The sequence below is a fragment of the Eleutherodactylus coqui genome, chromosome 5 (assembly GCF_035609145.1).
Source record: "Eleutherodactylus coqui strain aEleCoq1 chromosome 5, aEleCoq1.hap1, whole genome shotgun sequence".
NCBI lineage: Eukaryota > Metazoa > Chordata > Amphibia > Anura > Eleutherodactylidae > Eleutherodactylus > Eleutherodactylus coqui.
Window position 1 is genome coordinate 269,011,868 of NC_089841.1, and position 12,098 is coordinate 269,023,965.

Sequence of the window (12,098 nt, forward strand, 5' to 3'; positions counted from 1 at the left end):
AACAGCTGTCTGTGGAGGGATTCTGTGGAATAATTACAGGTGTTTCATTAAAGGGGTTGTCCCGCGCCGAAACGGGTTTTTTTTTTTTTCAATAGCCCCCCCCGTTCGGCGCGAGACAAACCCGATGCAGGGGTTAAAAAAAAAAACGGATAGTGCTTACCTGAATCCCCGCGCTCCGGTGACTTCTTACTTACCTTGTGAATATGGCCGCCGGGATCTTCACCCTCGGTGGACCGCAGCTCTTCTGTGCGGTCCATTGCCGATTCCAGCCTCCTGATTGGCTGGAATCGGCACACGTGACGGGGCGGAGCTACGAGGAGCCGCTCTCCGGCACGAGCGGCCCCATTCAGAAAAGAAGAAGACCGGACTGCGCAAGCGCGTCTAATCGGGCGATTAGCCGCTGAAAATTAGACGGCACCATGGAGACGGGGACGCCAGCAACGGAACAGGTAAGTGAATAACTTCTGTATGGCTCATAATTAATGCACAATGTACATTACAAAGTGCATTAATATGGCCATACAGAAGTGTATACCCCCACTTTGTTTCACGGGACAACCCCTTTAACTACATCAAGGCCTTTGACTGCGTCGACCATGACAAGCTTGGCGCCCCCTACAAGAGCCGGGCATATTGGCACATCTAGTCAAGCTAATAAAATCACTTTATACCAAACAAGAAGCGCCTGTGAGAACACAGTATGGGGACACAGATCGGTTTGGGATCAGTAAAGGTGTCTGACAGGCTGCACCCTCTCAACCTTCTTGTCTAACCTGATTTTGCAGAAAATGGATCTAGACAAATTGGAAGTCGGGATGAAAACTGATGGCAGAAACATCAACAATCTCTGTTATGTAGATGAAACAACTCTGCTTGCAGAAACAGAAGCCGGTCTGAAGCAGCTGATATGTAAGACTAGTAATTTGTTGCGTCCTAACTGGACGTGCGGCGAACACAAACAAAAGAATAGGCCCAACTGTGCATGACCGTGCCACGTAAAGGCAAAATGAAACTGAGGGAAAACCTTTCCCTGAAAACCCCTACCGTGGGAGAGACCGCTGCCTAATCGGCAGGCCAACCGCTCTGATAGGTGCGGGCCCACACTCGTGCTTTGGCCAAGGGAGCTCTAAACACACAAAGAACAGTACACGGTAACGAACTGTGGTACTTAGGTGTAGTAGTCTGTAGCAAGGGAATGGAGCTCCAGAGACTGGCGATGCTCCTCACCAGTAATCCAGGAGTAAACTGAATTGACCCGCACTAACATCAATTCTAAGTTGGACTAAATAGAGCCGGGCAACTAGAAACAGGTGAGAACTGACATCACTCACCTGACACCACGCACCTCAGCCCCAGGAAAGACAGTGATATTGCTAAAACCTGGTCCGGCCTGAAAGCAAGGCGAAGATCTCAGAACAGCCGCAACATAATTATTAGGAAATTGTAGTACCAGTGTTTCTAGTGGTGCAAGGTGCCACACAGCTCTGCTACATGCATGTCACACACACAGCTTTACTACATGCACGTCACACACAGCTCTGCTACATGCACGTCACAGACTCACAGCTCTGTTACATGCACGCCATACACACACAGCTCTGCTATATGCGTGTCACACACAGCTCTGCTACATGCACGTCTCACACACACGCAGCTCTGCTACATGCATGTCACCGGACTCGGGCTCACTGGAGGGCAAGGTGACCGGACTCGGGCTCACCGGAGGGCAAGGTGACCGGGCTCGGGCTCACCGGAGGGCAAGGTGGCCGGGCTCGGGCTCACCAGAGGGCAAGGTGACCGGGCTTGGGCTCACCAGAGGGCAAGGTGGCCGGGCTCGGGCTCACCGGAGGGCAAGGTGGCCGGGCTCGGGCTCACCGGAGGGCAAGGTGGCCGGGCTCGGGCTCACCGGAGGGCAAGGTGACCGGGCTCGGGCTCACCGGAGGGCAAGGTGGCCGGGCTCGGGCTCATGCATTTTTGCCATGTAATGCGAGCAGAGTCGCTAGAAATATCTATGATGCTTGGACAGATCAGCGCAGCTGGTTGCAGCGGGAGATAGCGTGAACGGACGGCTTCCATTGACTGCAATGGAAGCCGTCAGCGCGTACACCCGCGGGTGAGGACGGGAGATTTCACGGTACGGAATTCCGCGGTGGAATTCCGCACCGTGAGCATTGTGCTATTAGGTTCAATAGAACCTAATAGCAGGGGGCAACGCAGCAGATTTTTGCCGCGAATTACGCGGTGTAAATCCGTTCGTGGGAAGGAGGCCTAAAGCTTGTCTAAAAGTCTGACTTTGGCTTGCAGGAATGCTGCCTTCCAATAGATGGCGCTGCAGAGCTATTGTTCCAGCTCCCTTATTTGCATATATTTCTCAGAGGATCATGGGTAAGTCTCCTCACGCCTTCTAGATGTTTTCCTTCCTGACATTGTCCCCGCACACGTCCCGTAGTGCCTCCGCCACTTTCCACACAGTCCTGCAGTTGTCACACGACCCCTCACTCTGGTAGTGCTACAATACACGCCGAGCCGCGCGGAGGGAACTTTTAGACGTCCCCTTAGCAGTTGTGTGCGCTGACTACAGCTGGCGATCACTTGCACACGGTCCCTAATCTCTGCATGTTTGTAGACGCTCCCTATGAAGGCTATGAGCGCTCTGCAGTATGACGAGATTGGAAGTTTGCCGACTCTCCCTGGATTGCGGCCAATCAGGTGCCCCCTCGGGTGGAGGCTCCGCCCCACGCTCACATCCCAAGTTTCTCCTCCGAGAAAGAGCAGCGGGTAAGAGGGCAGCCGGGGTTATTGAGGGGGGCCGAGGGGCACGGCGGGCAAGAGGGGACTCGGGGGTACCGAGGGTGCTGGTGAGTGCACTGGGGGGGCACGGCGGTGGTACTAGCGGGAGCAGGCGGGTACCAGTACTCTGTGTGGCCCCCTGTAGGGCGCCCCCAGTGGGTGCAGGCAAACAGCTGTATCTGTGAGGGAGAGGCCTCCGCCTGCACAACTGACCGGCCGGATGCTGCCGGCGCCCCATGACGGTAGGAAGCCCCCCGACCGTGTGCTGCGGCTCCGGTATGTACACGTCAGCGGGCAGCTCCCAGTGCCGTCAGGCTGCGACCACCCACCTCCCAAAGGTTACTGTACCGTATGGTGTTAGCGAGGCCTGCGTGCCGGCCAGCTGCTACTATTACTACCACTAGTACTTCTACTATTACTACCACCACTACTAGTACGCCTATTACTACTACTACCACCACTACTACTAGTACTTCTACCACTAGTACTCCTATTACTTCTACTAGTACTTCTATTACTACCACCACTACTAGTACGCCTACTACTACTACCACCACTACTACTAGTACTTCTACCACTAGTACTCCTATTACTACTACTAGTACTTCTACTATTACTACCACTAGTACTTCTATTACTACCACCACTACTAGTACGCCTACTACTACTCCTATTACTACTACTACCACCACTACTACTAGTACTTCTAGTACTTCTACTATTACTACCACTAGTACTCCTAGTACTTCTACTAGTACGCCTACCACTAGTACGCCTACCACTAGTACTCCTATTACTAGTACTTCTACTAGTACTTCTATTACTACCACCACTACTAGTACGCCTACTACTAGTACTTCTACCACTAGTACTCCTATTACTACTACTAGTACGTCTACTATTACTACCACTAGTACTTCTACTAGTACTTCTATTACTACCACCACTACTAGTACGCCTACTACTACTCCTATTACTACTACCACCACTACTACTACAAGTACTTCTACCACTAGTACTCCTATTACTACTACTAGTACGTCTAGTATTACTACCACTAGTACTTCTATTACTACCACCACTACTAGTACGCCTACTACTCCTCCTATTACTACTACTACCACCACCACTACTACTAGTACTTCTACTATTACTACCACTAGTACTCCTAGTACTTCTACTAGTACGCCTACCACTAGTACTCCTATTACTAGTACTTCTACTAGTACTTCTATTACTACCACCACTACTAGTACGCCTACTACTAGTACTTCTACCACTAGTACTCCTATTACTACTACTAGTACGTCTACTATTACTACCACTAGTACTTCTACTAGTACTTCTATTACTAACACCACTACTAGTACGCCTACTACTACTCCTATTACTACTACCACCACTACTACAAGTACTTCTACCACTAGTACTCCTATTACTACTACTAGTACGTCTAGTATTACTACCACTAGTACTTCTATTACTACCACCACTACTAGTACGCCTACTACTACTCCTATTACTACTACTACCACCACTACTACTAGTACTTCTACCACTAGTACTCCTATTACTACTACTAGTACTTCTACTATTACTACCACTAGTACTTCTATTACTACCACCACTACTAGTACGCCTACTACTAGTACTTCTACCACTAGTACTTCTACTATTACTACTACCACTACTAGTACTTCTACTGTTACTACCACTAGTACTTCTATTACTACCACCACTACTAGTACGCCTACTACTACTCCTATTACTACTACTACCACCACTACTACTAGTACTTCTACCACTAGTACTCCTATTACTACTACCACTACTAGTACTTATACTATTACTATTACTACCACTACTAGTACTTCTACTATTACTACCACTACTAGTACTTCTACTATTACTACAACCACTACTAGTACACCTACTACTACTCCTATTACTACTACCACCACTACTACTAGTACTTCTACCACTACTACTCCTATTACTACTACCACCACTAGTACTTCTACCACTAGTACTCCTAGTACTTCTATTACTACCACCACTACTAGTACACCTACTACTACTCCTATTACCACCACTACTACCACTAGTACTCCTATTACTACCACCACTACTAGTACTTCTACTATTACTACCACTAGTACTTCTATTACTACCTCCACTACTAGTACGCCTACTACTACTACCACCACCACCACCACTAGTACTTCTACCACTAGTACTCCTATTACTACTACCACTACTAGTACTTCTACTATTACTACTACTACCACCACCACTAGTACGCCTACTACTACCACTACTAGTACTTCTACTATTACTACTACCACCACTACTAGTACTTCTACTATTAGTACCACCACCACTAGTACTCCTATTACTACTACCACTACTAGTACTTCTACTATTACTACTACCACCACTACTAGTATTTCTATTACTACCATCACCACTAGCACTCCTACTATTACTCCTAGTACTACTACCTCTACTATTCCTAGTACTCCTACTTTTACTACCACTAGTACGTCTACTACCACCACCACTACTACTACTACTAGTACTCCTACTATTGCTATCACTAGTACTTCTATTGCTACCACCACTACTCCTAGTACTTCTACTATTACTCCTACCTCTACTACTCATATTACTACTACTAGTACTCCTACTTTTACTACCACTAGTACGTCTACTACTACCACCACCACTACTACTCCTAGTACTCCTACCATTCCTATCAGTAGTACTTCTATCACTACCACCACTACTCCTTGTACTTCTATTGCTACCACCACTACTCCTAGTACTTCTACTATTACTCCTACCTCTACTACTCATATTACTACTACTAGTACTCCTACTTTTACTACCACTAGTACGTCTACTACTACCACCACCACTACTACTCCTAGTACTCCTACCATTCCTATCAGTAGTACTTCTATCACTACCACCACTACTCCTAGTGCTCCTACTATTACTACTACTTCTACTATTGCTATCACTACTACTTCTATTACTACCACCACTACTCCTTGTACTCCTATTGCTATCACTACTACTTCTATTACTACCACCACTACTCCTAGTGCTCCTACTATTACTACTACTCCTACTATTGCTATCACTGCTACTTCTATTACTACCACCACTACTCCTTGTACTCCTATTACTACTAACACCACTACTACTCCTAGTACTTCTACCACTAGTACTCCTTTTACTACCACCAGTACTACTTGTACTCCTATTACTACCACTACAACTCCTAGTACTTACTATTACTACCACTAGTACTCCTACTACTTCCACAGCTTCTACTAGTACTCCTACTATTACTACCACCACTAGTACTCCTACTATTACTACCACCAGTACTACTATTTCTATCACCACTACTCCTAGTCCTCCTACTAGTACTACCACCACTAGTTGTCCTATTACTACTACCACCATTACTCCTAGTACTCCTACTGTTATTACTAGTACTCCTACTTGCCACCATCAATCCTGCACTACTAGTACTCCTCCTATTACTACCACCGATGCTCCTAGTCTTCCTACTAGTAGTACCACCGCTACTCCTAGACGGCTTTCTAGTACCACCGCTACTCCTAGGACCCTTACTAGTACTACCGCCACTACTCCTACTATTACTACCCCCTACTCTTAGTACTCCTACTGTTACTACTACCACCACTACTTCAATGGTTACTACTAGTAATCCTACTTACTACCACCAATACTGCACTGCTAGTACTATTACTGCCACCACTGCGCCTACTACTAGTACTCCTACCACCACTATTATTACTACCATTTTCCCCCCAAAATAAGCCCTAGCTACACTACGTTAAAAAAAGCAGTCCGGATCCCTCACGGAGCTTGCTTGCAGTTCTCAGCAGCTGACGGCACTTCGCTTCCTGGTAACTGGGTTTGTAAGTCCCACCTCCAGAAAGCCATGTCTCTGATTGGCTGAGCTGCGGCACTTGAGAACCAATCATTACTTTCCATAGTAACGCTATGGCCAGTGTGCACTGCGTTACTCGTGGCCGGATTATCGCCCGTGGACAGGAGCCCTCTAGTGGCTGTGAAGTAGTCTTCCACTGATTGCCCCCCCTTGTGAGCGCAGCCCAGACCCTGTGCCACACACTTTGGGTAGGAGCCCCCTTCCTCCTTAGAAACATCCAGTAGCTGGGAGAAGGGGCTTCCAGCTGCAGTATTGACCCTCGGAGCGCTGCTCCGGAGCCATATGCTGCACACAAGACTGGGTTGGCAGGATGACTGTTTACAAGTCTTGAAACCAAGAACTTCCTATGGGGGTGCAGTGGCTTCTGGAAGACTCCCAGACCCCCGACTTAAATCCGCCTTGGCTGATGATGGTATGCTCCGCTTTTACATTGGTGCCAGGTTTATTACCCTGTTTCCCTGAAAATAAGACGTAGCATGATTTTCCAGAATTTTTGAGGATGCAAAGTGATTTTTCAGGTTTTTTGAGGATGCTTGAAATATAAGCCCTACTCCAAAATTAAGCCCTGCTAACAGTTAATTAAAAAAGTCAATTTAAATAGTGTCCAGGAAGCTATACATGTAAAAAAGTTAAACCTTTTTGAACAAAAATTAATATAAGACACTGTCTTATTTTCGGGGAAACACGGTATAACGCAGAGATCAGCGGTGTGCCGCCGCTGATCTCTGCAGGCACTGCTGCTGACAACTCTGGCACTCGGTTAATCCAGTCCATCTGCTTAGATAATTAAGAGCTAATGTCCATGGGGGAGGGGGTGCCCGGCCCCCACCCTCCAGTAATTCCCGGCAGGCCTGCAGTTGGTGTTTGTTTATTCTGTGAGGTGTGGGATTCCTCTTGTGCCGGTCAGTAGGCCGCTAGGAGGATAGGAGTTGTAGTAGACTTGGGCTTTCTCTGTCTGGCTCCTAGACCTTGTGCCCTGGCTAATATTTAACCCCCGGCTGGCGCAGGGACGGTGACATCGCTTTCCTGGCTATTTTGTAGGGTATGCACTGCACCCCTCCTGCATGGTGGGGGAGGGGAGGGTCTTACAGAACTTTCCCCTTCTACATGCCGCAGTTGTCTTGAGTTCTGCGCTGCCGGTAAGACTTGTGTAAAGTTCTGTAAGTTTTACGGATCTGACATTGCGGGGTTTTCTGCGTGTTTCCGCTCACGTGGCACAACCCTCATTCCGTCTTCTGCTCGCTGCCAGTGGGACATTGTGACCCTGTCTAGTAGAGAAATGGTCTGTATAAGTGACATCTCGTGAGACTTGGTCTTCCAGAATGCCCGTCTCCTGGCACCCAGATTGGCTGCAGACACAGTAGCTGACGGGCAGCTGGGTGGAACTTGCTGGGTTGTTTAGGGTGCCGGTTGCTTATACTCCAGTCATTCAGCAATCCCGATGAGTCAGCAGTCTGTGGTCACCGTGATCACCCCCTGCGGAGGGGCGGGTACCCTGCTGCTCTATGCCAGCCCGCACTCTATATCTCATCCATAGTGCTGGAGTCATTGTGGGCCATCTCTGCTGTTTGTATAAAGCGGTCGCTACATGTCAGGCATGCGTCGCGGACCTTTCTTTAAGTCCATAGACCTATAGTAGCCGTAGTTGGTGATGTAGTGAAGTACTTGCGTCACTTCATGTATAATGGACTTTGTTTTTTTTAACTTAGCTTTTTTTTTCTCCTTTTCCCCCTGATAGACTCCATGCCGCAGTCCCATGTTTCGCCACCAGTATAAACCGGAGCAAGAGAGTGTTTGACCCAGCACCTTATGAAGAAGTCCTAGATACATTGCCATGCCGAGAACCCCAGTTTACCCAAGTTGAGACTGTCTGTCTGGTTCCTCGACGTCATTCCCGCTGGCCCCTGCAGGTCTCTGCTGGTTAGCTTTACCAAGTTCAGAAGGTGGAGGAGGCAGCACGTGGCCCGCCTCACCGCGCTATGAAGCTGCAGGCGGTGATGGAGACGCTCCAGCGCCAGCAGCGGGCGCGGCTGCAGCAGGAACTGGAAGCAAGGCATCTTCAGCAGGATTTGGGGGCTCCTCCGAAGGATGGGGGTTATCCTACCAATGGGACTGAAGATGCCGAGCCAGAGACCTTAAAGATGCAGCGAGCGCAGGCAGCAGCCCTGGCCGCCATGAGGGCGGCTGCCGCAGGCCTGAGTCAACAACCAAGTCCAGCCGCTTCAGAGGAAGACGACGACGACGACGATGATGATGATGATAGGGAGAGTATGCAGTCAGAGGACGGAAGAGACTGGGAGAGCGAGAAGTGCCAGGACATGGGCTCCGAGGAGGACGAGCTGTGAGTGTTGGGATACTCCAAGGGTGGGGAGGCCGCGCTCCTCATACGTGGAATCGCAGTGTTCTTCTGCAGCTCCTGTACACGGCCGTCTTATGCCCCGTTTACACGGAACGGTTATCATTCAGAAAACCATTCAAACGGACTAAAATGAATGATGATTGTTCAGTTTAAACACAAGCCAACGACCGATCGTCGGGCGAGAATTGTCAGGTTCTCGCTCGTCATTCGGTGTCGTCCAGCATAAAAACTACGTGCGGCTCAGGCGCTTATTGTGCCGTTTACACCCTAATCGTTCATAGGAACGTACAGCACTGTAGACTGGTCCCCAAGGACTGCACAGTCCTCAACGATGTCACCGGCTCCTTCCGTCAGGCCAACAAGAAGCGCGTGATTCTTGGCCCGTGTAAAAGGGCCATAAGAGTCAGGATCATCCATTTAGCTTCTAGTTAAGCAGGCGCCAACGTAACAGCTCTATAGCAGCAACCGCCAGGATACACCGGGGTCGGAGCGGGAGTCCTGCTCTAACCCCGGGGTAGCCATCGGTGCTTGGAATTGCAAGCCCAGCCCTCATCGAAATCAATGCTTGTTTTAAGGCTGCGTTCCCACATGTCAGCGGTCTTATGCCCGAGCCGGACACAACTGATGTCCTCTGGTGTGCTGGTCCGGCATCCATAGTTGGACAGTATAATGCATCGCCTTCGTGTCCGCTGCCAGAAGGTATCCAGCATCAGAACTGCCAGATGCCGGGAACGATCCCATTGAAAACAGTTGCATCAGTTCCGGCATCAGTTTTCTTTCACTGCCGGCGGGTCACACATACCGGAACTTGGCTTGAAAGGCAATCTTCGGGACCATCTGGCCAGTATGTAGCTGGGGTGTAGCTTTCAAAAGATGCCCCCTTTTAAAATCGTTCTTTTCCCCATTAGCTAGAAAAATGTTCTGTTGGCAGCTTAGTGGCTCAGAGGAGCGGGCACATTGAAATGGAGCGACCGTATCCCCCCACCACACCCCCAACATTTGCCCTCAGGCTCTTTACATGGCCGGCCGGTCCTGCTGAAGTTGGCGGTTTCAGCTAATGAGTAAGCACTCGTTTACAGCATCGCCTGTTCTGTTCATTTCAAGGCGTTTTCATGACCGGAAACTAAAGAGAAAGCAGAATGTTCCCCGGCAGCTCGTCTAGCCTGACAGTCATTAAACATACTGATGTAACTAACAAGTGTAATTATCTGTGGTGGCCAGTGCTATAAAGTAGCACCGTGTGCTGGCCCTTGGATGACCTAGTGATAGAGTAAGTGCCAGCAGCTGGCAGCCTGCCCGCGGGTGTTGGCAGCCAGTCAGAGGCGGTTAGGAACCTCCGGCAGAACACTTTTGAAGTGCTGGGATCTGTGCCAAGTCGTACTCTGTTTATCATCTTGGTCTTTGGCTATAGTTTGCATTAGTTGTCCATAGTTTACATTGGACCCCTTTCAGTCGGACTATAGGCATAGATCCGCCCCTCATCCAGCCGGCGGTTGGGCGGCCGCACATTGACGATCTCACTTTAATCGCCTGTTTAGGAAGGGGAAGTGGGATGAAGATGATTTTGAGGATGAAGATGATTATGATGACATGGAGGAAGGACTTGATGTGGGTGAAGCTGGCGGGCCTGCTAAAGGAACAGCCCTGCAACCTAAACTCCCCGCTCAGCACAGCTTACCATCGCGCCCATCGGGTGGAGCCGAGCGTCCGGGACTGCCACAAAACGCACATCTTCAGATTCAGGACCACGGCGATTGGACATACGAGGAGCAGTTTAAGCAGGTGTGTAAATAATGTGTGAAATGGAAACGTGGCTCCTAAAATTCTGTCTGTTGGTGACACTTCCAGTATTGAAGGGGTTGTGCCGACATGAAGTAGTCCTGAAGGATAGGGAATACCTTCCTGCTTGGTGCTGGCTACTGCTTGGGCCACCACTGCTCTTCAGCTTTTATGTTAAAAATAGGGAAGGTGTTTTGTTTTTTTTGTTTTTTTTTTTAAATTCTGAATATTTTCTTGTAATAATTGCAAAATCTTTATCTTACTATTTTATTTTTTTCCGTCCCCATAGGAGATTTGAACTTATGATTGTTTGATTGCTTATGTGGTATACTGTAATACTTCAGTATTGCCGTATATTGTGTTTTCACAGGCATGCCTTAACCCCTTGAGTGGCGGGTTTCCTACCACCCTGTCGTGCCCACCAGGGCAGGTTTTTTAAAATGGTCTAATCATTGAATTTCAACTAATTTTGCAGTTGCGTCTCAAGAGCCATAACTTTTTCATTTTTCCATTGACATGGCCATATAAGGGCTTGTTTTTTGCGGGACAAGTTGTGATTTTTTTTAAACAGGGGGGAGGAAAAAAAGAAATGGGGGGAAAAAAGAAAAAAAGGGGCCATGTCATTAAGGGGTTAAATAATGTATTACCTTCCTTCTGTGGGTCATTACGACGCATGGATACCACATGTGTGCCCTTCACAGTTTAGACATAGTTTAAAATGACTTCTTTTATTGAATAACTTTTATTAAAAAAAACATAGAACACAAAAATAGGGCACTACAGATAACCCTCTAGGTTGTCGATATCTTAACCTTAGCCAGGAGGAAAACGACTAAGTCACTCGCTTAGTTTTTCATGCCCTTCTAATGTCTAAGACAGGGCCATGTATTTCAATGATAATGCGGTAGCTGTCGTTTATTTTGTAAAACTTGGATTGGGGTGGGAGCAAGTTTATTTTTGATTACGCATATCTTCCCAAAAAGTTTTTATTCCTATGATCAAGGTTTGATCAAGACTTAGATTCAGTGCAAGTATCACTACAAATAGTCTTGTATCTTTTCCAGTATAGGAAGATGGAAGATCTGCGAATCACCAAGACGTATGTCTGTGAACTTGATGATAAACATATAACTCTTGTTTCAGATAGAGATCAAGTTCATAAAGGCCCCTCACCTATCCTTA

The 12,098-nt window shown here is 48.0% G+C and overlaps 2 protein-coding genes across 2 annotated transcripts; both read left to right on the forward strand.

Moving 5' to 3' along the window:
- Positions 1 to 1,667: 1,667 nt before the first annotated feature.
- Positions 1,668 to 8,703, forward strand: LOC136628972 (salivary glue protein Sgs-3-like). The gene is made up of 4 exons (XM_066605045.1): positions 1,668 to 1,917; positions 2,376 to 2,385; positions 3,630 to 4,201; positions 8,531 to 8,703. The coding sequence occupies exons 1-4, from the start codon at positions 1,668 to 1,670 to the stop codon at positions 8,701 to 8,703; spliced, it is 1,005 nt and encodes a 334-aa protein (XP_066461142.1).
- LOC136628973 (AT-rich interactive domain-containing protein 3A-like) lies at positions 2,606 to 10,931 on the forward strand. Its single transcript, XM_066605047.1, has 3 exons — positions 2,606 to 2,778; positions 8,517 to 9,119; positions 10,676 to 10,931. Exons 2-3 carry the CDS (start codon positions 8,758 to 8,760, stop codon positions 10,929 to 10,931), a joined length of 618 nt encoding a protein of 205 aa, XP_066461144.1. The 5' UTR covers positions 2,606 to 2,778; positions 8,517 to 8,757.
- Positions 10,932 to 12,098: the final 1,167 nt, after the last annotated feature.